At 39.6% G+C, this 27,877-nt stretch overlaps 1 protein-coding gene and 1 long non-coding RNA gene across 2 annotated transcripts; one reads left to right on the top strand and one right to left on the bottom strand.

Annotated features, from left to right (window-relative positions):
- Nucleotides 1-4,368: 4,368 nt before the first annotated feature.
- Nucleotides 4,369-14,774, top strand: LOC117515772 (retinol dehydrogenase 16-like). The gene is made up of 5 exons (XM_034176489.1): nucleotides 4,369-4,379; nucleotides 12,094-12,408; nucleotides 13,926-14,184; nucleotides 14,287-14,450; nucleotides 14,533-14,774. The coding sequence occupies exons 2-5, from the start codon at nucleotides 12,096-12,098 to the stop codon at nucleotides 14,754-14,756; spliced, it is 960 nt and encodes a 319-aa protein (XP_034032380.1). The 5' UTR covers nucleotides 4,369-4,379; nucleotides 12,094-12,095; the 3' UTR covers nucleotides 14,757-14,774.
- LOC117515777 lies at nucleotides 9,858-20,373 on the bottom strand. Its single transcript, XR_004562224.1, has 3 exons — nucleotides 20,197-20,373; nucleotides 17,414-17,419; nucleotides 9,858-9,869 (listed from the first exon to the last, which is right to left on the bottom strand). It is a non-coding gene; the product is annotated as an uncharacterized LOC117515777 (long non-coding RNA).
- Between the last annotated feature and the right edge of the window lie 7,504 nt (nucleotides 20,374-27,877).

Genomic DNA, 27,877 nt, shown 5'->3' with positions numbered 1-27,877 from the left:
GAGCGGTGTTATCATCACTTGCATGACCTGGTTGAGCCCTACGTGCCGGCTCGGGCCTTGAGTTCCCAGGGTGCAGGACTGCTGTGTGTTCCTAGTGTGAATAAAAAGCCTGCGGGTCACAGAGCCTTTTGTTATCATGCCCCGGCGCATGATTAACAGATACGGCAGTCGGACTCTGGAGATTTTTAAGTCTAGATTGAAGACCCATTTTTTTTGCCCTGTTTTATCATTGGTATTTTATGTTATTATGTGTTTTTTTTTATTATTCTTTTTACTTTTTATGTTTTTATTCTTGTATTGTGCTTTTTTAATCTTTTAATCCATTTTGTTCTGTTTTTCAGGTTGTGCTGTGTGAAGCGCCTTGAGGTGGCCCTGCTGTGAATTGGCGCTATATAAATTAATCAATTTGAATTTGAATTTATGATGAAAATTAGGACCAACTGTGGTTGACGTTACACAGAAGGTGAAATGAGCGTCTGAAGTCTGGTTGGCGCCTCAGCCACAATTGGCTTGTGTGAAAACATAACTGTAATTCAAAGACCTTTAAAGTGATCTGACATACCTGTGCTTAAAAAACGCTGACTTGTTCTATGGCAGGTGTGCATTAGTAGACATCACAGGTCACAAGAATAACTTAGTTATTTACTGGATGTTTTTGTTTTTAAATCTGGGCTGAAACTCAATTATAAACATGGTTAGGGCCAAAAAGACAAATTTGCTTCTTTAAATGTAAAGGTCAAAGGTCAAATATCTCCTTGCCAGGCACAAAATCTCCTATATGCACTCAATCCTGGTTCTTGTACACCACAATGGGAGATGGATGAAAAACACTGATTAAACAAAAAAAGAAAGAAGTCGAACAGTGTTCGGAGAGTGCATGTGGCTGCCAAAACAGGTTACTTACAAGTATGTGTGGACTCGGTGTCAACACCAATAAACAATAGTTGAAATTTGATTTTGTGATGAGAAACCCCCTCAGTTATTTGTTTATTTATCTATTGATTTTTGTCAAAGTGTTACCTTTGCTATAAATTTCCGCTAAAATGGTTTGAAAATTATTGATAACTGAAAAGGTGAAAAATTTGAGGTTTCAAGCAGTACTTGAAGGCAACACATTGAACAGCAGTAAAATACCCTTGATGGTCCATTACTGACACCTAGTGGCAAGATAAAGAAACCGCCTCAGCCCACATTCTGTCCAGTACATATACATTATATGAGTAAAAGTATAAGTCGGAATCAAAATTGCAGCTGCACCATCATTAAAATATTTCACAGGACAGACTTCTGTTGTTTCTCTGCCTGGAAAATTTACACAGGAACTTAAGGCAAAATTTGGAGCTGGTGAAAAGCAGATTGCAGACGCCTCACGATTAAACTGCCACACACACCAGTGAAAACAACACCCTACTTCACCAGCTCACACGGAAATAATTTCATAATTCCTCCTGGTTTAATGAAGTTTTCTGATTCGGATTATAGGAAGATTTAGTGTCAACTCCAGTTCACACACTTAATTTATTTATGGACTGAAAGTTTCCACAAGATGAGATTTTTTTTTTTGTTTGTTTCTTTGTTTTGGTATTTACATAAAAAAAAAAAAAAAATTCATTTCAGAAATTTGCTTGTAATCTACCAGTAAATTTATGTCAACATTTGGAGACCACCTATAATAATAACATTAAATTCATTATTATTGTTGTTATTATTGTTACTAGAGGTGGTGACCAAGTGGATAGTGCACTTGGTTTCAGGGCAGAAGGTTCCTGGTTCAAACCCCACCCCTGCCACATTTCTCCATGTAATGTGGAGTTGCGTGAGGAATAGCATCCAGCGTAAAATTTGTGCCAATTCAACATGCAGGTCCACCTTGGATTTGCTGTGGCGACCCCGAGTCCAAGCAAGGGAAGATTTTAAGAGGTACTTTAAGAGGTTAAAAAGTCACATTCTTTTTGAATCTGTTCTGTTTTTGAGTGGTGGGGGATGACAGCCAATCAGAGTAGAGTTGTACCGTGGCTGGTTTCTTCAAAACCACTTTACTTTGTGTTTATATGCATGTCTTTCATATATTATGTAAAAGCTAGCAAGAAATAAACACTTCTAAAACCAAAAATGCTGTTTTTGGAACCTATAACACCTCTGAACTTATTTTGCAAATGTTAGCATGGTGACGTCACATCTGGAAGCTAGCTGCAAAACTCTGTTTCATGTGTATGTGTGTGTGTAAATATATCCTCTTTGTCATATATTATGTAAAAGATAGCGAGAAATAAACATTTCTAAAACTGAAAACACTCTTTTTGTAACCTGATGGCGCATTTTGTGGAGTTGGCATGCACGCTAACTTCTGCTAATTCAAAGCTAACTTCCTATGGAGTTAAATTTGTCTCACTAATCCGGTTGTTAAGCGCTGACGTAACGCATCACGTGATAAATCTGTTTCCAGGTCCAAAGACCTCCAAGTTTATAATTAAAGTTACGTCTATTTGATCCTTTTAAGGATTTACAGTTTAAGTTTAGTTTGTGTTTACAGTGTGCGCAAACCTCCGGCCCTCCCTAATCCACCTCCACCTCCGTTAACCGCATTCATCTGGTTCTATGGTCAGAACACTTAATAAAACTTTTTTTTTCTTTAACTTTACATATTTTATTATGCACATGTAAAATATACATGTCTGTTTATTAATAAAAATTATTTATTACAATAAACAGGACGTTAAAGTGCAAACTTCACTTTCTCCCCGAACGACATTAACTCCCATTGAAAATAACGGAGAAACAACCTGAGCATCTGATATTTTTACATAAAAAAAATGCAGTAACAACGTCTAAAAACCCAATTAATATATCCAGGAGAGTTTTAGGCGCAATATACAAAGCGTTTTATGTTGCGATGTTAATGCTGTTGTCTGTGTGCAACGGTGTAAGTGCAGCCTGATCAGATCGTCTCAGTGCAGTTCTCAATGTTAATGACAGCGCGCCATTTTTGTTTGGAGCCGGAAGTTGAAAATCACATGATGCGTTACGTCACACTTAACAACCGGATACCAGCAAATGCACAGAGGGTGATCTACAAATATTCCTTGATTTGCATATTTCTGCTTTTGTCAAAAGCTCATGGACACACACACACACACACACACACAAGGCCTCCCGCAGATGCTATTAAAACATAAATATTGTTTTTGATTGACTGATTAATAGATTAATTGTATGTAAGACAACAGGATCTTAATAATTACATAAACAACTGCAAATTATAAAGAACACAATGCTCATGCGCCTGAGAGTATGTTAGCATTGTGTTATATTTATTATTATTGGTGTAAGCGGGTAAAGAAAATGGATGCATTATTGTTACTGAGAAGTTTTCCTTCTGCAAAGTACCCGAGACCACAACTTAGATCCATGATCCTTTTACTCCTGAAGCATCATGTCGTTGTTGTTATTGGTGAAGTTCCATTTAACTGTTGTGCCTTGTAGGTCCCCCCATATAGGTTCCCGGGACTCATTTCTGCTAGAAAAGTGATCCAGTCTTCCATCTTTCTGAACGAAAATTTGATTTCCCTGATGGTGTGCCTCTCCTGAACTCTGCACCCTTATCTGACAGAGTTGTTGAGGGACAAAGGCCATCATGAGCTGCACACATGTGAGGTCTTCTTTCAGATCTGGAACTGTTGGTGTAAAAGCTCCACTTGAATTCAACTTGATATTAAAGTCCTAACAAGCTGAGTCCTTTGGAATCGTTCTACTTGTAGTAGTCTGACCTCTGACTGTTCTGCACACACGTCAGCTGCTTTGTCTCTAATAGTCAACATGTGGCTGCTGACTATAGAGGCTCACAGCACATTTTATATTAGAGACTTTATTTGCCATTTGTACTCACAGGCAAGCTTTGGCTACATAGGGATTATTGTGCAGAGCGCTTGAGTAAATAAATATAAAAACAGCGTATAAGTATAAAATGACCATTTGTTACCTCCTAATGGTAAATCCTGATAAATCCTGATAAATATATATTACAACGTACCAGGTTAATGGAGATCGTGAACAGCAGTTATTGCAGACTTTATATTACAAACACAGTGGTTATTGCACAGATAATTAAGTCTATGTTGCATATGTAGATCAAACAGATATTGCACAATTTTAGATTGTACTTGTGTTTTGTTTTGTTTTTAACTACTAATGTAAAATTCAACAGGTCCGACTGCACTTGCACAGCCGAATAAGGTTTTTTTTTTTTAACTGGGTGAATCCAAAGGAGTGGATCGTGTTGCATCACATTCTGTTTCCACACTCTGCATTACTTCACACACACACACACACACACACACTTTCAAAATTCACTTAACTTGTGCACGTCTCCTTCACAGCAGGTAGGATGTTTGACTTCTGTCCTTTTCACATTCAGACTTCAATCTCATTTGTTCTAGACAAAGAAAATTGTATATTACCAGTATCACTGGGTATATTAGTTGTAATGTGTTTGTCTTTGTTGGAAAAAAAAAAAAAAAAAAAAAAAAATGGAGGAACTGCGCTGCAAAAGTCAGTGCATGTCTGTCAAGCATAATGATCAAAAGATAATTACATATGTAATTATTTTTAGTTGTTAATTTTTGACTTATTCAACAGACAATACAAACGGTCCTGAAGTTTTGGCAACAATTCACAGAAATTTGTGTGAAATCTACATTTTGTAAAACCAACTGGCTGCTAAATGTGTCAGTGCCAGTTCATTTTAGTTACATTTTATTAGCCATAAAACCTTTGCAGTGTGATAAGTGTGCTGAAAACGTTTTTTAATTTATGTCCATATAATACGAGTATTTACAAGAAAATTTTATAATCATTTTAAGATTATTGCCAATTGTCTTTTTGTTGTTATGTACTGAGCACTACATCTACAAAAATAATAAAAAAAAAATCGTAATTTTTCATGTTATGTGTGTGTAATAAATATGTCATACAATAAAAGATGAGAATTGTGGGACCTTTTTTGAATGTTTATCACAGAACAAGAGACTCTGGAACTGTGGGACGCTGGACAAGAACAATGTAAAGTCTAAAGATACATCGTTCCATCTGTCTTTTACAGTATTTGTTCTTCAGACTTTATTCAGATAGTAGTGACATGACAAGCCGGGAAAAAAAAATGGTCACGTGACTCGTGGTGCCATCCTGGGGCCAAAATAATGTTTGCTGTTAAACTATCTGTAGCTATTTTATTTACTTATTCGATGAAAAGGCCGGGTTGTTGTGTATTTGGAAGAACAAATAGACACAACAAGAGGTTCAAGATGTACAGATTCCCTTCACATCTGAACAGAAGAAAAATTTGGGAAAATAAAGTCAGCCATGTGGGATGAAGTGAGTTCATCGTCAAAGTTTTCAGAGGTAAATTTAATATTGAGTCCCACGTACAGTAAAACTAACCTAAACTGGATGTTTTTGTATGGTTTTACATGTAATGAACACCGTATATAACAGATATTGTTTGACGGATTTTCACTCACATCAGATAAAACGTCCTGTCCGATCGCAAAGTATTTCCATAAAAATAAAACCCTCACATGTATCGGACAGAGCAGTCTGGACATGCACCCGTTAATTCAGACACCACAAAAGTCTGTGATTTGACACTTTTCTGCTTCCACTCTTTCCTCTCATATTTTAATAGTTTTTGCAGTGCGCACGCTGATTACAAATGGATCAGAAAAGTCCACAAATTTACAACACGGAGTCGGACAAAGAGGAAATTGCACAGCTTATCTGTGAATTGGAGGTGAAGATTGTAGAAAGAAAAGCTTGTTGAGGGTTAAATTAATCCAGAATAAAACATAATCCAGCAACAGGGAACTTTAAAACTGTCACGCATGTCATTGCATAACACAGAGTTACAGATTTACAGAAACAAATCAGGCTTTAAATTTATTAAATAAATCATCACAAATTGTAAATTTATGTAAATTCGATACCTTAATTATTTTTATATTTATTTTTGACAGTGCCTGTCCCTGGATGTGTTGCTGTATGTGGTTAAATGATTAAAAAAAAAAAGGTTCATTCAGCAGTTCAGCATGATTGGCCCCAAAATGGCGCCATGTTCTCAGTTGATGCTACTCTCTGAATAAAAGGACCCTAGAGTGGCCTACAGTTCAGAAGTGCAGATTTGTGACCAGAAGGTCATAGGGTCATTTCCTCTCTGTCCAGCCAGGAAAATTATTAAAGTGCTCTTGAGCAAGGCCGGTAAATTGAGCACCTGGCATAGCAGCATGCTGCCAGCATTGCATGAGTGACATATTATTGAAAATTTTCAGAGTTCAGAGTCTGAACTAATTGTAAAAGCAATAATGTAGTCTATTTAGGTTATGTAGTTATCTGAGGTAGTAGCACAGCGTTGTGAGTTCCAGACTGTCCTGAACTCACCATGCTCCAGCTGCAGGTGGTTAATGTGACTTGGCTGTTGCTCATTAACGTGACTGTGTAAAGTTTATATAGTCAAACTTTAGTGTCAGTTCTGATCTGGTGTGTCACGTTGAGCATGTTTTGCAATTCAAGCTGTTTGTTCATGTTAAATACATGTTTAGTTTTACTTTTTTACTGCTGGCAACTTGTGGATCTGGTATTTTAGGAAATGTTCATGGTTTGGCTCTCTTTAATGATCTGTGTGTCAACAATTCAAAGAGTTTTGATGCAAAGTGGACCAAATCTGGTGGAAGGATTGTGGATCAGCCAAGGACAAAGTGATTTGATTTTTAGACAAATCTGTTAAAAGGTCACAGATCATCAAAATTTTGGGGCCAAATGCTTAAATGAGATAGTTACAGTGGCTACTTTGAGGAATTGGTTAGAGATACACCTATGGTCACTACTAAACACTAATATAAAGTCGATATATGATGTATATCACTTTTCTACTGGTAATGTGACTTTTGATATTAGCTGATCATGAAAGGTCAAACTCAAGGTCATAGTTGTTCAATGTTCTTTCAAATAAGCAAAAGTTCATATGTAATTTAGGTATACTTAGTTCACGTCAAATTTGGCACAATTTACTTTTACCCAAAATTATACTTGGCAAAAACTATGTTCAAGTATACATTTTTTTTACAGATATTTTTACTTTATTTTTTAGAGCACTTGGTGAAATTCAGTTGTACCTGCACTCATATACTGTTTGCACTCATATTTTTTTTTATGAATTGATAAAACAATTAATTATAAAATTATTGTTGGTCTCAGTCCAACTTCTGTGCAAGAAATTGTTTACATTAAATGAAAAACTGTTGACAGTAGTTAACAGTAGACCATGTTCACACACTATTGCGTGTCCAGGATGTTCTTAGCATGTCCTGCAACCCACATATGTACGATCAGTGCGCCAATAATGGTATCTGACCTGCAAAGCCCAAAACAAAAGCTCAACTTACCCACCTGAGCTGACGCCCCATCTAGCTCTGGTGCTCGTGTTGGAAACATGTGGTAGACTCGTCAAAGGACAGCTCACACTGACATTCAGACTAAACTATCTGCATGGAGATTCTACTTCCTCTGGGTCTAATTTACATCCGGATATGTCATTTGCATGGTCTCCATACTATGATAGCTTCTTCAAGGTGAGATGGAACAATGAATATTTACCATATCAATGCAGGAAAGTACGGCAGATAATGACTAGGGTGGTCCATAAAAATGGTCAAAAATTTTTTTTCAAAAAACGTCAAGTCTCACCCTCTAAATTTGTTGTACCTAACATAAAAACACATCATGTACAATTTCATAAAACTAATAATTTTTACTGGTACAACCCCTGGCAAAAATTATGGAATCACCGGCCTCGGAGGATGTTCATTCAGTTGTTTAATTTTGTAGAAAAAAAGTAGATCACAGACATGACACAAAACTAAAGTCATTTCAAATGGCAACTTTCTGGCTTTAAGAAACACTATAAGAAATCAAGAAAAAAAAAGATTGTGGCAGTCATTAACGGTTACTTTTTTAGACCAAGCAGAGGAAAAAAATATGGAATCACTCAATTCTGAGGAAAAAATTATGGAATCACCCTGTAAATTTTCATCCCCCAAATTAACACCTGCATCATATCAGATCTGCTCGTTAGTCTGCATCTAAAAAGGAGTGAACACACCTTGGAGAGCTGTTGCACCAAGTGGACTGACGTGAATCATGGCTCCAACATGAGAGATGTCAACTGAAACAAAGGAGAGGATTATCAAACTCTTAAAAGAGAGTAAATCATCACACAATGTTGCAAAAGATGTTGGTGGTTCACAGTCAGCTGTGTCTAAACTCTGGACCAAATACAAACAACATCGGAAGGTTGTTAAAGGCAAACATACTGGTAGACCAAGGAAGACATCAAAGCGTCAAGACAGAAAACTTAAAGCAATATGTCTCAAAAATCAAAAAATGTACAACAAAACAAATGAGGAACGAATGGGAGGAGACTGGAGTCAACGTCTGTGACCGAACTGTAAGAAACCGCCTAAAGGAAATGGGATTTACATACAGAAAAGCTAAACGAAAGGCATCATTAACACCTAAACAGAAAAAAACAAGGTTACAATGGGCTAAGGAAAAGCAATTGTGGACTGTGGATGACTGGATGAAAGTCATATTCAGTGATGAATCTCGAATCTGCATTGGGCAAGGTGATGATGCTGGAACTTTTGTTTGGTGCCTTTCCAATGAGATTTATAAAGATGACTGCCTGAAGAGAACATGTAAATTTCCACAGTCATTGATGATACGGGGCTGCATGTCAGGTAAAGGCACTGGGGAGATGGCTGTCATTACATCATCAATAAATGCACAAGTTTATGTTGATATTTTGGACAATTGAAAGGATGTTTGGGGATGATGAAATCATTTTTCAAGATGATAATGCATCTTGCCATAGAGCAAAAACTGCAAAAACATTCCTTGCAAAAGACACATAGGGTCAATGTCATGGCATAGGGTCAATGTCAGTGAGCAGATCTGATTTGATGCAGGTGTTAGTTTGGGGGATGAAACTTTACAGGGTGATTCCATAATTTTTTCCTCAGAATTAAGTGATTCCATATTTTTTTCCTCTGCTTGGTCTAAAAAAGTAACCGTTACTGACTGCCACAATCTTTTTTTCTTGATTTCTTATAGTGTTTCTTAAAGCCATAAAGTTGCCATTTGAAATGACTTTAGTTTTGTGTCATGTCTGTGATCTGCTTTTTTTCTACAAAATTAAACAACTGAATGAACATCCTCTGAGGCCGGTGATTCCATAATTTTTACCAGGGGTTGTATATTTCCACATATATTTTGATCTAGCTCCAAACAATAATATTCTTTATGCCTTGCAGTACTTAATATTCAAAAATGTATAAATCAGCACAAGAACCAATTATGATAATGATATTTAAGTTGCTTGCATCATGACCAAGACTTGCTGCCGTTTCAGTCAGAATATAGGTGGCACTTCTGTCTGTTGTTTTGGTCCTATCCAATGCTGCTGCAAGTCCTGGTGTTACAACAGCTTTAATTTTACTGGCTTTTTGTGGCACTGGCATAACAAATTCTTCATCTGGACTTTCTGTGTTCTCTTCACTCTGGCTGGAGACAGTGTCAGGTAGTGAGACAATAGATGGTCCAGGCTCCTCCAGTTTCTCTTTGTATTTTGCTTCTGCAGCTTTCCTTTTTTCTGCTCTTTGTTCTTTGGCAGTTTGTATTTTATCTATGCCTGTCATGCATCCTCTACCTTTCTCTCACTGAGCAAGTAGGAACTGTCTGTCATCTTCAAACTTTATCATTGTTAGGACATGTGCCATGTCAAACAAGTCCTCCAAAGATTCACAAAACACTGTTTCATCTTTCTTCTGCTTGTCTGTATTGCGATTCTTGGTCTTTTTCAATGTTTTCCATTTTCCGAACACATTTTCTAACTTTGTGATCAGATGCTGCTTTGCCCTCAGTGGGATTCTAGCTCTCTCCCAAAAAGGAATTGCCATGTCTATAGAGGTCACAGCAGCATCATGGACAGTTTTCTTCAAATCAGTGTGTTTGAAGAAAATACCTTGAGTATTTGCCCATTTGAGGGCAGTTTGTTTCCCTTTATTTCAGTCGGTGGAACCAATAAGGTATACAAATGTTCTACTTCTAGTAGCTGACATGTTTTACTGAAGTTTTCAGTTAATGGTTAAGCATGTTAAGTCAGCAAGTGTCTCTTTTTACATTTTTCTCATGTTAGATTCACCATCACCAAAGATCTGAAAGAAAAGAAGCTGTGAATTGAAGCAAAATTTTCAGCTTGTAGCCTAAAATAACATTTTTGAAAGTATGTTGTTTGTAAGAAATATTTAAACCCAGGTATAGTTTTAAATTGAATATAAAATTATACTTTAGTTACACTCAGGTGGTTAACTTCTATCCTCTTTATAAGTGATGTGATTAGATACTGGATAATGGATAACCTATTGCACGGGCACTCGGGCAGCGATAACTGATATATTTACAACCTTCAGCTATGATGTGCTACCTCTAAATATTAATGTATGACAAAAATATTTGGCAGGCTTTCTTTTTGTCCCAAAGCATCATAAAATGAAGGGGTGAGAGTAATGAATTTCCAACTTTAATTTTTTTGAACCACCCTAATAATGACATTCATATTATTTGTCCTGACTGCACCAGTGATAAAGGGTTGATTTGACTGCATGTGCTGGGAGGTTTTAACCCAAAGGCTGCTGATATCATGAACGGCTGAATAATGATAGTTCCCGCGAAAAGTGTTGGTGTTCCATTCAATTACAAAACATCAAGAGGCCATGAGAAATGAAATGTTCACTGTCAAAGACTGAGGTAATGGTGGGGGTCCAAGACAGTGTGACTCCATTATTCTGCTGATTCAAACACCAGAACATCGCACCAAAAAGGCAAAAGCTAAGATCTGACATGTCTGCCAAAAGACTGGAATCCAAAGTGGTACTCAACCCCACTGCAGGTGTTGATCAGGTTTTTAAAATCCAACAACTGGGTGGCTTTCCACAGCTTTGTTGAATGTTTCATCCAGATTCCATTGGTGTCATTAGCTTTTCCTGCCCATACCACCCGTCGCCTGGCAAGCAACGTGAAAGCTGCATGTGTTACGCCAACGTAGTGGGCGTTAGCCATAGTTTAGAAATAATTTTTCAATATTAATCATCTTCCTCAAACGGAAACAGTGCGTATTGCTTTTTATGGTAAATGAAAGCTTCAGATTCATCAACCACTTCTACAAAGTCCAGTCCATCGTCTTCCACTCTTCAGTCATTGTAGAGCCAGGTATTTTTATTTTATTCAAAAAGACTTTGACAATGAAGTGGACCTAGCTGTCCACTAGCCTAATGGGAAATCTTTGTATTGTGTTGCTATCTGGTGTTATTGGTGGTGTTGCTACATGAGGTGACAAGACAATGACAAGTCTGCTAGATGACTAATTTGCACAATATGATGTAACAAATTGTCTAGTTACTTGTATGTTAATTACTGAGGCAGGGACGGTGGCCAAGTGATTAGTGCACTTGATTTTGATGTGGAAGGTTCCTGGTTCAAACCCAACCCCTGTCCATTCTCAGTGTAATGTGGAGTTCTGTCAGGAAGAGCATGCGGTGTAAAACGTATGCAAAAATCAACATGCTGAAGAGCTGAAGGGACTCACTTTAGCTGTATGTTAATTACTGAATGGGTCACCTTAGTTTGGTAAGGTTTCTGAGGTTACACCTAACTTGCGTGAAGCACCTTGAGACAGATTTATTGTGATTTGGCGCTATGTAAATTAAATAAATTGAAATTGAATTAATTATCACTGCAGCACTTGCCCCCCTGAGAAATTTATCAGGAGCCGCCACTGCATACCAGCTTGTTTTGGAACAATAAATAACATCAGGTTCATGCTCCTCCACTAATTTATATCCAGATCCAGATGTTTAAATTGTGAAATGAGTGAAGTTGGCTTGTGAGGTCTAATTTAAAAAAAAAGATCACACCTGTTTTTTTGTTTAGTTTTTTTTTCTTGCACAATACTGTATTGTTGCAATTTGTACTCTCTTTGGTCTGCAGCCATGTACCTGTACCTCCTGGGGCTGGTGGTTTTCTACTATCTGTACCGCTGGGTCAGGGAACTCCCCAGGGTCTCAGACAAGAAGAATAAATATGTGTATATCACCGGCTGTGACACCGGCTTTGGCAACCTGCTGGCCCGGCATCTGGACAAGCAGGGATTCAGAGTGATTGCCTCGTGCTTCACGGAGAAGGGAGAAGAAGATATGAAGAAGTCCTGTTCCAGCAACTTGATCACAACGCACCTTGATGTCAGGAGCAACGAGAGTGTGGCAAAAGTTGCAGCAATGATCAAGGACAAAGTTGGAGTATGTGGTAAGAGGGGAGCTTTGATAAACATTAATCTGTTAACGGGAATAATGCTAAACTGATAAGCTGCTAAAACACTAACGTATTTAGCTGAAGCTACCAATAACTGCTAACCTTTATTCTTTGAATTTAGCTTGACTTGGTTTTTTTGTTGTTGTTGTTGTTGTTTGTTTGTTTGCTTTAAAACCCTGAAAAACTGATTTAAACAGCAGAAACTTCAACATGTTGAATCATAAACATGAAGGTTCCCAAAAAGGTTCAGCATGCCAAGATCAGAGGATGTTCAAGATGTACATAAATAATGAACAAATGAAAATAAGCAGTAGTTTTCATGTGTAAAGGAGGCCAGCAGGTGGTGCTGTGTACAAGTTTGTAAACCTCACAACTCAAGACCAAAAGATGATGGAGCAACAGACGCTAGAGCCCATAGGTTTTAGCCTCGTGGTTAGAGTGCCTGCTCCCGTCCCAGAGGTTGTGGGATGCTGTGAAGTGTGTCACACATGCAAGATACAGCTTATTCATAGTACAGAAAATATTACATCATACAAATACACGTTTGTCCTTGAAGTGATGCTTGTTGTCAATTTCATTTATTGCACAGGTGTCAGACTGATTCCAGAAAGGGCCAAGAGAATACAGGCTACCACAAACTCCACCAGTTTGACACCTATTATATGGTTTATTGGATTATAAGCTCCAACAGGAACAAACATTTATGGGTTTATGGTTTACCAACTTTTTTCTATTAAACTTTATTCATAAAAATGGTACCTGACTTAACGTAAACAGAACTAAGTTTAGTGGAAACTAGCTGAAAAGCTAATCTGCTTCAAAAAAATAGTTAGTGCCACTGATTAGCTGTTAGCTGATTAGCTAAACTGTATCTACCAGTTGCCAAGGGGGATGGATTATTATTCCAGTCAGTTTGTCCGAAAGTCCTGAAAAAAGGCCGGTCAACTAGTTAGCTAACAGGCTAACAGCATGCAGCTACAGTAATGCTCTGAAAAACTGTTCAAAACAGTAACGGCGCCGTTCCATTCTCTTTTCTCTGGATTTGAAAGTTTCTCCGTGGTATGTCCTTGTTCAGCTTCTAGAGAAAAAAAAAATGGCAGTAGTGCACACATCCAATCCTATATTAGGCCAGGTGCAGGATAATCAGGAATTCCAGACGGAAAAAAAGGGAAAATCCGCACACTGGTTTAAAGCTCAGCTTCTGGGCTGGTAACGGGGAAGTGCTAAAGCTGCGAGTGTCCGTTCACATGCTCCTTCACCTGCACGGTCCTCCTCTGCTCAGGGGCTTCTTGGTCGGGCATTACGCCATTTCCACACTCAGCCTGATGGACCTTCAGACCAATGGGTCTTCAGGACATTGAATAGTCACCATGGGCAAGTGTTAAATGATAATGCTCCCTTTTGTCTGTATCTACCTGTATGGACTAGGTTGTTATCAGCAGTGCTTCTGTGCAACCGATGTTGATTTTTGTAAAGCCACGGTTAACTGATGTCACCTGTGGTTCCCCCAGGCCTATGGGCCCTAGTGAACAATGCAGGCGTATCCGTCCCTTCTGCCCCGTGTGATTGGTTAACCATTGAGGACTACAAGTCAATGCTGGATGTGAACTTAAATGGCCTGATCGCCGTGACCCTGAGCGTCCTACCACTCATCAAGAAGGCTAAGGGAAGAGTGGTCAATGTCGCAAGTGTGTTTGGAAGGATCAGTCCTACAGGAGGCCCTTACACAGTCTCCAAGTATGGTGTGGAGGCTTTCAATGACAGCCTCAGGTAAGACATTAAATCACACAATGAATTATCAGCATGTCAAAGCTGATATTGACATTTATGTGCATTTGTAAGTACTCTGATTAAATGAAATGTCTTGCTCAGGTTGAACATGATGGAATTTGGGGTAAAGGTCCTCTGCATTGAGCCGGGCTTCTTCAAAACAAACGTAACTGATCCTGGCAACCTGCTAAAACAGACCAACATCTTGTGGAACAAACTGCCCCAGGAGGTCAGAGATGACTACGGGCCAGATTATGTGCAGAAAAGTAAGACAAGATCATGTACTTCCTTCACTGTGTGGTTTGTTCATTTCCGTGTTTCCTGTACTGTCATCATCTTCTCTCCTAGTAAGCAAGATGATAAATGAAAAGCTTTCCAAGATGTCTGACAGTGATCTGATGAAGGTGGTCAGCTGCATGGAGCACGCCGTCTCTGCTGTCCGGCCACGCACTCGATACTCCCCAGGCTGGGATGCCAAGTTTTTCTGGCTACCTCTGTCGTACATGCCATCCTGTGTCAGTGATTACATTCTGAGCAGAGAAGCCATCCCTATTGCAAAATCTAGAAAATAATGCATGTGTGTGGTTCTATCCACTTTGAAATCTGAAAATTATGTGGGGCCCACCCAAAAGCTTTAGCCTTCTTTAGCCTCACTCACTCTTCTCCTTCTTGCACATTCAGTTTTTGAGAAATGCCTAGTCCATTCACATTTACCATAGAGCACCATACTGTTTAGATTTCTTCACGATTGATCTTAATAAAGTCATAAAGACACATGCATTGACATACTTAAGCAATCCACTGTTTTGGTTTTTACATTTTTAATTAGTTTTGGGTCATTTCATGGAAAGGGAGCACCAATATGTGACATGAGGGTCAATTTTTTAATTATCGAGCAAGGTGCTATAGACTGTAAGATATGAATATATGGACCACAGGGAATACAGAAAATCCACGATTGACATAAATCAAGTTATACTTTTTTTGGATGGGCACGTGGGAAAGCTAAAGAGTGCTATTTTTGGCGGCTATATTAGGACTCAAGCATGAAACAAACATAAAGAAAATAATTGATGACTGTTACTTTATTGTTCAACTAAATTCGATTGAGCCATTATTGTAGCAAAAGTATTTGCAAATGTGTGTTTTAATCCACAAATGCGTAAAAAAAAAAAATCTGTGCATGTGTAAGCATGTGTGTGAAAATCGGGCGACTCGATTGGATGTGTTCTTATGCCTCGTTCACACCGCAGGCCACGCGACGCCACAAATTTGCATCCCTCGCCTGGCGATGGACGCGCCACCATCGCCGGTGTATTGCTCTGCTTGAGCCGCGTTCACACCGGACGCCACAAATTCATCATTTGCTGCAGGAGTTGCGTCTGGATGATGGCAGCTTTCAGCGGTACTTCCGCCTCTCCAGGACCCAGTTTGAGGACCTCCTGTCCTGTTCGCATGCGTGCACATATGAACAATTAAAAAAAACTGGCTGCCGCTGCTGTAGTGCTGCTGCTCGCTCTCCCCTCCAACTCTGTCATAATTGTGTTGTAAACCAGTCACCATTTGTTTTATTATACATCTGTGTAGTTAATAAATCAAATAATCTTCACAGACAATTCGTTCACGCACACGTAAAAAAAAACTGGCTGCTGCCGCTGCTGCTCGCTCTCCCCTCAAACTCTGTCATAATTGTGAAATAAAGGACAAAAGGGATATAAGTCCTGCTCACAGGCTGCCTGCCAGAGACAGGACATGTCCACACCAAGTATAAACTCCAGACATCTCCACGTCACTACATATCCAGTCCCTGATTGGTCATCGCGACATGACAAGCTGCAAAAGTTCAGAGTTTTCACCTTGGGGAGGAGGGCAACGCAACGCGATATCGCGCCACAAACGCGGCAATTGCTCAAAATCGCTTCATTCACGTCCCTTCATTCGCGTCCATCGCGTCACATTGTGTGGCTTGGACTTTTGTGGCGCCGCAATGCCTCCTTGCATAGGGATTACATGGCAACCTGTCGCTGCCGTCGCTCGCGTGTCGTCTGGTGTTAATACGGCATCACATGTGACTTTTGCTGTACTTCTGCTGCGGAAGATCCACAAATGCGTGCAGCAATTTGTACCCATGTGGAGACGGGCGTAAACACCAATGATATCAGTCACCACTACCATTTTAAGCATCAATTTCTATTTACTCACTAGATGGAGGACCACAACGATCCACTCATTCGCTGACTGTTGCTACAGCGTCGCCATCTGGGTTAGCATCTAACAACCAGACATACATAGACATCGATGGGCATGATCAATGTTTTCAAGAGAGTTTCACCATAAATCTGCATTTTCTGTGCTGTTACATTATTCAAACTCAGTCCCACATTTGTACAGCCAATATTTGTCAAAACAAATACAGAAGAAGATCAGATGTGACATGTGGCGCCCGAACAGGGACCTGACGAAGTGTAGTCGGGTTCGAGGAAGAATCCTGGCCAAAGGAGAGTCTTTGCCATAGGATAGGTGGAAAGCCCCTGAGTGGATCACCAAAGGAGACAGTGTTGTGGAGAGTGTCAGCTGAAGGCCTGTATAGGTCCAGTAACAGCTTGAAACATCTGTTTTCCAGAGGTGTGAAAATTTGGAGGCAACCACCAGAAGGACGAAGTAAAGACAACAGGAGCAAGTATCCCAGGGAGCTGGGATCAAGGACGAGAAGCAGACGTGTCACTGCTGGATCGTCTGGACTGGGACGAGAAGCAGACGGGGATAGCCTGCTGGATCGTCACGAAACGACGAGGAAGGGAAGCAGGCGAGGGAGCCTGCTGGATCGGATCGTCAAGAGAGCAGGTATGAGAGTATACCGTGCAAAATGGTGATCTACAAGAGAGAATAGGATCATCAACCCGTGAGGTTCCTGAGGGGAGAAGCGGGGAAAGGAGCAGCTGATTTGGAATTAACCTCTCTTAATCTCTTATGTCTCCAATCCTCTCACTCCACGATTCCAGTTGCTGCTCACAAGATGGTCAAGTCTTGTGATCTCCTCGTAGCAGGGGAGAAGTGACAACAGCACCTCTCCCTGGAAGAATAACCCCGTTTCCTGGTGTTTTACAGTTTATATATGAGCTTGACTCTTCTTCAGATGATCTTGGTTACCATGGGGACGCTGGTGACTCAAAACCTCCTCCCTTCTCCTTCCCTTACTGGAAGCCATCTGCAGCCCTTTGCCAGTAACTTATTTCTCAAGTTCCTCTTTTCTGTTAACACTTCAACTTTCTGAGAATTTGTTTTTCTAAATCATGTCTTTAGAATCACATCAATCATATTCAATCATTTCATTACAACTCTCTTTCACATAAAAACAATTCACATGATCATATACAAACATTTTCATTCCTTATTATTCATTTTCATATTTTACCACATCTTAATCATTTGATCAGTTGTTTATTGTCAGCTTCTCTTGCTCTGCTTGCGACATTACTTAACTTCCTCTTTCTGACTGCACTCTTTATCAAACCAACTTCTTCACTTCCTCTTCTGACTCTGCACTCTTTATGAAAAACAACTCATATAATCATTCATTTCACTTATTTGTAACATACTTTTCTAATCAACTCTTACTTTTATTACATTAATAGTTCATTTAATCATACTTGTTATGTTGGAATCATTCTTAGATATTACTTTTAACATATTAATACTTCATTTGATCATACTTTGTCATTTTAGAATCATCTTAGACATATTCCATCGTCTTCACCACTGAGTTCATTCCATGGGCCTCCCCATCTGCAATGGAAAAGTCCGGTATGACCTCACTTACTCCAGGAAAGTACCGAACACTGTCCAGTTTAATCCAACAGCATGTATATTAATCCAATGGCACGTACTATATTCCAAGATGAAAACAAGCTAAAAGCAAGCTTAAAGTCATCTTTCTTGACACTATTTATATGCATATCCTTGCAGAACATCTTTGAGGGCATTTTCTTTTTTTCCCTGTGTTTCGGGGACCAGGAACATAAATGGATCTTCTTGCTTCTTTTAATTTTAAATAAACACAAGAATAAAAATGGTAATAATAGGAAAATGTTGATGGTCCCTTGCAGCCAGCTGTACGTCAAAATCCGTGTAATAGAGGTGGGCGGCTCAATCCTAATATTGATCAGAATCAGAATGCCTTTTATTGTCATTATACATTGGTACAACGAGATTAGGGCCATCCAGTTGCAGTGCAATAAAATAGAATAAAAATAAAAATAGTGCAAAAAAAAAGAGATAAAAATAGTGCAAGAGTATGTATAAAAAACAAGATATAAAGAAAAATTCAACAATGTAAGGAAAAATATATATATACAATTGACACTAGTGCAAGGTGCGGCTAGGATATAAATATATTGCACAGAAATGTACGAGGTCTGTTAGAAAAGTATCCGACCTTATTATTTTTTTAAAAAACCATATGGATTTGAATCACGTGTGATTGCGTCAGACAAGCTTGAACCCTCGTGCGCATGCGTGAGTTTTTTCATGCCTGTCGGATGCGTCATTCGCCTGTGAGCAGGCTTTGAGTGAGCACTGGTCCACCCCTCTCGTCTATTTTTTATTGCGAATAAATGTCTGAACGATTTGGAGCTTTGCTGCATCAATTTTTTTCCAGAAACTGTGAGAGACCTCCAGGTGGACACCGTTTGAAAAATTAATATGGCTTTCAGGGACGATTTTATGGGGATTAAACAGATTACGGGGTGTTACTGCCGCTTTAAGGACGGCCCACAACTGCTGAGAGCACGGCGCGCTCCCAGCCCCCATCGACAGGCTGACACCCCGCTGGAACAACCAGATCATTTCCAACGTGAAAGCTTTGTTGATCCGGGACCTCGTCTGACTTTCACAAAAAGGCAGAAGATGTGGACATCAGCACTTCTTCCGGCACATTCCACCATTACAGGAGTTTTTTTCATGGAAAGAAAAGCGGAGGGACGCACCATGGAGCCGTTCATTACGCGGGACAAAACCACCTCGGTGTTGGTCTCTCAGGACAGCTTTCAGGTGGATTTCAGACGGATTCCGGTTGCTTTCCAGTCGTGTGAATATCCGATTGTGATTGTGCATGAGCTGGACATGCCAGAACATGTCCCGTGAGGCTTCATCACGACATTGCTTTGCGCCGAGCGGCTGCACCGTGATGCGCGGAACTCCACCGCACGTCTGTCTTAATGTGCCGGAAAAAGTGCTGATGTCCATGTCTTTTCACAATTCCTGTGCTAGTCAGATGACATACCGGATCAAGACAGCGTCCAGTTTAAAAATGAACAGCACATTTCACTGTTACAGGAGTTTTGGTCATGGAAAGAGAAGCTGCTCCACCGCGTGTGTTTTTTTTTTGTTACACATTTGTGGATCTGGTTACACATTTGTGGATCTGGTTACACAGTTTTTCTACACATTTGTGGATCTGGTTACACATTTGTGAAGTGAAATACACATTTGCAAATACTTTTGCTACAATAATGGCTCCATATTTAAGGCTCTGAGCGGTGTTTTCAAGCAATGTAACTGGAGTTTTATTTATTAAATAAAATATCAGTTTAGGAACATGGGTTTTAAATGTAACACACCGAGACACTACGGGTTACATTTGACACCACATTTTTGGCATGCTCTCTGCAGCTGTACCAAGGGATTGGTTATGACAGTAAATTAATTTTACCATGCGCCATTTAAATCAAAAGTGAATTCAGATAAATTAGTTGAAGTGATTTCTATTTATTTTTACCAAAATAATACTTAGGTGCTGTGTGTCACAAATTTGGGTTTGGTGTCCCCCTTTTCAGATTAAAACTCAAAAAAGAAAAATTCCAAGATAATTATGTCCTGTGTGTTATCATAGTTATATAATCAATATATTGAGAGACAATCATTTTATATTTTTGCCCTGTACATAGAGCTGTTCTGTTTTTACTGACCAATAACATTGGGTTGTGTAATGGTGACCCCTTTTCATGAAATGACCCTTTTGCATGTTATAGAAATTATTTTCACTGGGTTGAAAGGACATCTGTTTAGAAATGTTAATATAAATACATCTTGCATCACCACTCTTAGATTCATAGTGGAGCACAGTGGGGAAGACTATTCTTTCACCAAAACAGATCAAATCTAAGTTTGCATCTCAGATGTACTTTCTGGCAATTTGCAGCTAAATTTCAGGTCTTCTTTACAAGAAAATCCCCCTCTATACCACTTCATCCTGAAGCTGTACAACTGGTGATAGAAAATGCAAAATTTGCAATGTGCACAATTTCTCCAGTCACAGCCACAGTCCACTTTTTCTGGGTTGTCTGGGTGTCTGGGTGGCTTTCTTCACTCTACTCCTTCTTGCACAGTCACTCAGTTTTCAGAATTGTCTACTCCATACTGTTTTGGCAGTTTTACCAACAGAGAGCCTCGTCCACAATGAGCCCAAAGACTCCAAGCTGTCACAGATGTTAAAAGGGGCAACACACAGTATTAAGAACAGGACTATGTAAACCTTTGATCCGGGTCATTTGGGTACTTTTCGTTGTCATTATGATTTAAAAAGAGTAAACACAGCTGTTTGACAATAAATGGCTTCAACCAACCACTAACCATTCTGTTTCGGAGTTGTGAATCTCGCAGCATCTCGTGGTCCGTGATTCACGCGAGAGGTCAGTTTCAGCGGAGTTCCGGTTCAGTGCACAACGTAAACACACCTCGTGAAGTATAGACAATAAGACAACATCGGGGCACAGCAGAAGTCCATCACAGGTGCTACACCTCCTCCAGATAACCCTCTCAACTTGGGAGAACGTGTCATCATCATAATCATCCGTGAACTCACTGGACACCAGCCATATCCTCGTTGGCCATTGTTAACATGCACTGTGAGACGCCAGAACTCTGCTGCCACCACGGTGCATTCTGGAAAGCACAGCGTGCTGCCAAGGGGATTATGGGAACGGAGTGGCTATACGCCCAACCGTTGGGTCAATAAAGTAAATTCGTGAGCATATATGCCCAACCGACCAATGAGCGTGCTTGTAAGCTCACTTCTGGTTTCATTGCGGGAGGGAAAAAAGGTGGATATTTTCTCGCCGGCTGTGAGAGGGTTCACAGCCCGCAGAGGAGCTGTGATCTAAAACGGTTCTGTTTGGCTCATCACACCCAGAGAACAGTATCAAACTAACACCATCTTACAGCCAACAAGCAGCATTTTGTTCAAAAAACTGTTTTGTCGTTGTTAACATGCTTCCATTCAAAATGCTTATGAAGTTTGTCTGTTTTCATCCATTGCGGTGTTTTCGCAGTAATTAAAGACGGCGCCATTAAATGTGTCAAACATACGCCGCAATAGAGCCTTAAAAAGTGGTGTAAAAAACATAGTTTAGATGCACAAAACGTGTCAAATACACGGCCACGGTTGGGCGAATAAGATAAGACATTATATTTATCTGCCCAGTGGTTGGGCATATAGCCTTTGCCTTATGGGAAACGTTACACTACTGAATGAGTGAAAAAAGTTTTTGTTTTATCATTCATAGTCTTTAAAAAATCATACATTGTGATTACTGGATTTTTTTTTTTTTTTTTTTTTTTTTTTTATGTCTCTCACAGTGGACGTGCACCTAAGATGAAAATTTCAGACCCCTCCATGATTTCTAAGTGGAAGAACTTGCAAAATTGCAGGGTGTTCAAATACTTATTTTCCTCACTGTACATATGTACAGACATATGTAAGTACAGGGGCGTGAGACGCGTACACACGTGAGACACATGCACTGCATTGTGTGTTGCTTTTTGCAATGCCACAGTTGTGGGGGAACTTAGACAAATTCACATCCAGCTCAAAAGTGATCGTCTGCTCACTGTTTTAGTGCTGACTGTGCGAATGGCCACACATTTTCTAAGTGTCAGGCGAACGGTGTTGGATGTTCGTGTGTCACCTGGAATTTGGCCAACACCTGCCATGAGAGGGATCAAATGAGCTGTCACAGGGCACACTCTGTCTTTCAGCCGCCGGTGTGCGCAAATAGTTGTAACAGCATGTGTACGAGGCAATGGACTACAGGACAACAGGCAAACAGCTTGGTAGAAGACAACAATGCTGTAAAAAGGAAAACTTAAAATTGTTGGCCTGAAAAGGTTATTTTGGTCACATAAACATAAAATGTTTTATTGTGTTGCAAACAACATCAAAGTAGTTATCTCATCTACCTGTAATAAGTTTGTTGTGTAATGTTGGCCTCATTTCAGAAGTTAAGTTGGCAAAACTTAAAACTATAGGTTCGAGGCTATTACTGAATTCTTTGAGTTTGCTTTCACAAAGAACGAGGCTCCCAACTCAAATCTGCAGGGGTCTGTTTTTCTGCCATTTTTCCTGTACACTTGTCCTGCTTGGAATTTAAATAAACTTGAGTATTTTATTTGCGGATTGTCTTGGACCTCTAGCTTTGCAGTTGGTAATTGATTTTGAAAACCAGGCTGCTGGCACTGTGACTGTTTAAAGGCATTTGAGCTTTTACTGTTAAGTAGAAGAGTTGAAAAACCAGGCTGTTGGCACTGACTGTCAAGTGTGTTGTGGAACTTTGTCAGTGTAACTCCTTCTGCTCTTGGTCTGCCCTCAGATTGTGAAGTATTCAAGTTGAAGTCATTTCCACCAGTTTTAAAATATTACAACAGTAACATAATTTTATTATAAACTTGCTTTGGTGTGGAACAAATAAGCATATTATTTGGAAATTCCTCTCAGTTCACATAAACTGAGACCGAGTGAGATTCTGTATGATACAGAAAAGTGTTTACAATTGTACAGTTAAGGTTCATAAACATTTGAACTGACTTGGTTTTGTTTGTTACCTGTGTGACAGACAACATGATGACAAATGAGTCTTAGTATGTAGAAGTCAAAACTTGAAATCTTAATACCTATGAAAGGTACATTTTCCGAACAAAAAATAATACATTTGCACGTCTTCTATTTTTCAGAATTCTTAGTTTGCAGAACTTGCGGCTGGTCTGCTCCTGTGTCAGCCTGATCCCGTCAGATCTCAGAAGCTAAGCAGTGCGGCATCTGGTTAGTACTTGGATGGGAGACCTCTTTGGAACACCGGCGGCTGTGTGTGTTTCTCCAGGTAACACTGGAGTTGCGCGAGCAGCCGAATGTACAACGACAACTTAGTTTTTAGAACTTGAAACTTGAAGTTATACATATGAAAGGTACATTTTCTGAACAAAAAATAACAAGTTGGCACAGCTTTCATTAACCTGAATTCTTTGTGTGTGCAGCTCAAAAATTTAAGTTACATTACACATGAATAATAAGTTATCTCAACAAAAACATATTTGTTCAAACTTAAGATTTTTAGTTGGCCTCAAACCCCAAAAATCCAGTGGAGACTGTTGCCTTGAAATTTTAAATTGGCACAACTTTTTTGTTTTTACAGACAACTGTTGGCGTAATTATTAGAAAATTGAATAAACACAAATTGACTGTCAATCTTCCTCAGTCTGGGGCTCAATGCAAGATCTCGCCTCGCTGGGTAAGGATGATTCTGAGAAAGCCCAGAACTACACAGGAGGACCTGGTCAATGACCTGAAGAGAGCTGGGACCACAGTCACAAAGATTACATTAGTAACACATGATGCTGTCATGGTTTAAAATCCTGCAGGGCACGCAAGGTACCAGTCCAGGCCCCTTTGAAGTTCACCAGTGACCATCTGGATGATCCAGAGGAGGCATGGGAGAAGGTCATGTGGTCAGATGAGACCAAAATAGAGCTTTTTGGTATCAACTCCACTCACTGTGTTTGGAGGATGACCCCAAGAACACCGTTCCAACTGTGAAGCATGGGGGTGGAAAAATCATACTCTGGGGGTGCTTTTCTGCAAAGGGGACAGGATGACTGCACCGTATTGAAGGGAGGATGGATGAGGTCATTTATCACAAGATTTTGACAAACAACCTCCTTCCCTCAGTAAGAGCACTGAAGATGGGTCATGGCTGGGTCTTCAGCATGACAGTGACCCCAAACACACAGCTAGGGCAACTAAGGAGGGGGTCCATAAGAAGCATTTCAAGGTCAAAACAAAGGTTTCTCTATCAGATATTAAGGTCTGTTGTTCTATTGTATCAAATACTTATTTCATGTAACATAATTCATATTCATTGTTTAAAAATCATACAATGTGATTTTCTGATTTTTTTTTTTTTTTTTTTAGATTCTGTCTCTCACTGTTGAAGTGTATCTACCATAAAAATTACAGACCTCTCCATTCTTTGTAGGTGGGAAAACTTGAAAATTCAACAGTGTCAAATACTTATTTGCCTCACTGTAGATGCATCTGGGCCCAGAGAAGTCAAAGGTGAACAAGGTTTGAATGAATGAAAACTGTTTATTTCGAACATTTGATACAACAACAATTACAAGATAGATCAGTAAAGACAACAACAAAAAAGTTCCTACTGTGTACCCAACATGTCCGAAAAGGGGTAGGGTGAAGCATCAGCTTATTTATCTCTACCCCTTCTTCCCCACAACCAGTAATACCCTTTGCCACATATACACATAGATTCCTACACACCTAAACCGATATCAATATATATACACTCAACAAAAATATAAACGCAACACTTTTGGTTTTGCTCCCATTTTGTATGAGATGAACTCAAAGATCTAAAACTTTTTCCACATACACAATATCACCATTTCCCTCAAATATTGTTCACAAACCAGTCTAAATCTGTGATAGTGAGCACTTCTCCTTTGCTGAGATAATCCATCCCACCTCACAGGTGTGCCATATCAAGATGCTGATTAGACACCATGATTAGTGCACAGGTGTGCCTTAGACTGCCCTCAATAAAAGGCCACTCTGAAAGGTGCAGTTTTATCACACAGCACAATGCCACAGATGTCGCAAGATTTGCGGGAGCGTGCAATTGGCATGCTGACAGCAGGAATGTCAACCAGAGCTGTTGCTCGTGTATTGAATGTTCATTTCTCTACCATAAGCCGTCTCCAAAGGCGTTTTCAGAGAATTTGGCAGTACATCCAACCAGCCTCACAACCGCAGACCACGTGTACCACACCAGCCCAGGACCTCCACATCCAGCATGTTCACCTCCAGATCGTCTGAGACCAGCCACTCGGACAGCTGCTGAAACAATCGGTTTGCATAACCAAAGAATTTCTGCACAAACTGTCAGAAACTGTCTCAGGGAAGCTCATCTGCATGCTCGTCGTCCTCATCGGGGTCTCGACCTGACTCCAGTTCGTCGTCGTAACCGACTTGAGTGGGCAAATGCTCACATTCGCTGGCGTTTGGCATGTTGGAGAGGTGTTCTCTTCACAGATGAATCCCGGTTCACACTGTTCAGGGCAGATGGCAGACAGCGTGTGTGGCGTCGTGTGGGTGAGCGGTTTTCTGATGTCAATGTTGTGGATCGAGTGGCCCATGGTGGCGGTGGGGTTATGGTATGGGCAGGCGTCTGTTATGGACGAAGAACACAGGTGCATTTTATTGATGGCATTTTGAATGCACAGAGATACCGTGACGAGATCCTGAGGCCCATTGTTGTGCCATACATCCAAGAACATCACCTCATGTTGCTGCAGGATAATGCACGGCCCCATGTTGCAAGGATCTGTACACAATTCTTGGAAGCTGAAAATGTCCCAGTTCTTGCATGGCCGGCATACTCACCGGACATGTCACCCATTGAGCATGTTTGGGATGCTCTGGACCGGCGTATACAACAGCGTGTACCAGTTCCTGCCAATATCCAGCAACTTCGCACAGCCATTGGAGGGGAGTGGACCAACATTCCACAGGCCACAATTGACAACCTGATCAACTCTATGCAAAGGAGATGTGTTGCGCTGCATGAGGCAAATGGTGGTCACACCAGATACTGACTGGTATCCCCCCCCAATAAAACAAACTGCACCTTTCAGAGTGGCCTTTTATTGTGGGCAGTCTAAGGCACACCTGTGCACTAATCATGGTGTCTAATCAGCATCTTGATATGGCACACCTGTGAGGTGGGATGGATTATCTCAGCAAAGGAGAAGTGCTCACTATCACAGATCTAGACTGGTTTGTGAACAATATTTGAGGGAAATGGTGATATTGTGTATGTGGAAAAAGTTTTAGATCTTTGAGTTCATCTCATACAAAATGGGAGCAAAACCAAAAGTGTTGCGTTTATATTTTTGTCGAGTATATATATATATATATATATATCTATATATATATACGAGCATATATATATATATATATATATATATATATATATCAACATACATACACACATATACACATATATACATATACACCTACACATACCTACTTACATACAAAATACTATATATTTACAAGCCGAAGCAAAAAACAAAAACACCCTAACCCTCATTACCCTTCCTCATCCATATACCTAGAAAAAAAACATACTTTTGTACTGCTGTTTGAACTGGTTCATGCTTGGACATTGCTTGAGCCCCACTCCCAATCTGTTCCACATCCTCACCCCACAGACAGAAATACAGAAACCTTTTAATGTTGTTTGTGCCCACTGATGCTTTAAATTAAATTTCCCCCTCAGACTGCAATCCCCTGATCTGTTAAAAAACATATTTTTAATATTTGCTGGAAGTAAATTGTTTATTGCTTTATACACAATTTGTACTGTTTGAAAATGAACCAAGTCTGTGAATTTTAAGAATTTGGATTGTAAAAATAGTGGATTTGTATGATCTCTATAGCCAGTATTATGAATAATTCTTATAGCTCTTTTCTGCATTACTGATAGTGATTGTGTTGTACCTTTCTAAGTATTACCCCATACCTCTGCACAGTACTGTAAATATGGTAAAACCAGTGAGCAGTAAAGAATGCGGAGTGAGTTGTGGTCCAGAATATGTTTCGCTTTGTTTAGAACTGAAATGCTTCTGACAGTTTACTTTGTATATGTTTTATATGAGTCTTCCAGTTTATCTTATCATCTATTATCACCCCTAGAAACTTATTTTCATGTACCCTTTCAATATCTACCCGACTTGTAACTGAACCTGTATGTCTGTATTACAATAGCCAAATAACATGTATTTTGTTTTACTTAAGTTTAATGATAATTTGTTTCTGTCAAACCATATTTTCAATTTTCCCATTTCTATACTGATCCTCCTCAGTAACTCCTGCAATTCCCCCCCCCCGAACAAAAAATGCTTGTGTCATCTGCAAATAATACTAATTTTAATATTTTGGAAACATTGACAATATCATTTATATAAATTAGAAACAGTTTTGGACCCAATACTGACCCCTGTGGGACGCCACAAGCATTGTCCAAGCATGATGATGTATATTCCCCCAACTTCACAAACTGTTTTCTGTTACTTAAGTAGCTTCTCACCCAGTGCAACACCAACCCCCTAATCCCATACTGTTCAAGTTTACTGATTAATATGTCATGATTGATTGTATCAAAAGCCTTTTTAAGGTCTATGAATATTCCAACTGAATGTAATTTGTGGTCTATGGCGTTTGTAATCTCCTCAACTGATTCTATTAATGCTAGTGATGTTGAACTATGTGCTCTGAATCCATATTGACTATCAGTAAGTAATTTATGTTTATTTATGAATTTGTCTAATCTATTATTGAATAACTTTT

Source organism: Thalassophryne amazonica, chromosome 1 (genome assembly GCF_902500255.1).
Source record: "Thalassophryne amazonica chromosome 1, fThaAma1.1, whole genome shotgun sequence".
Classification (NCBI taxonomy): Eukaryota; Metazoa; Chordata; class Actinopteri; order Batrachoidiformes; family Batrachoididae; genus Thalassophryne; species Thalassophryne amazonica.
Note: the sequence above shows the minus strand (reverse complement) of the source record. Positions and strands in the feature narration are given on the sequence as shown.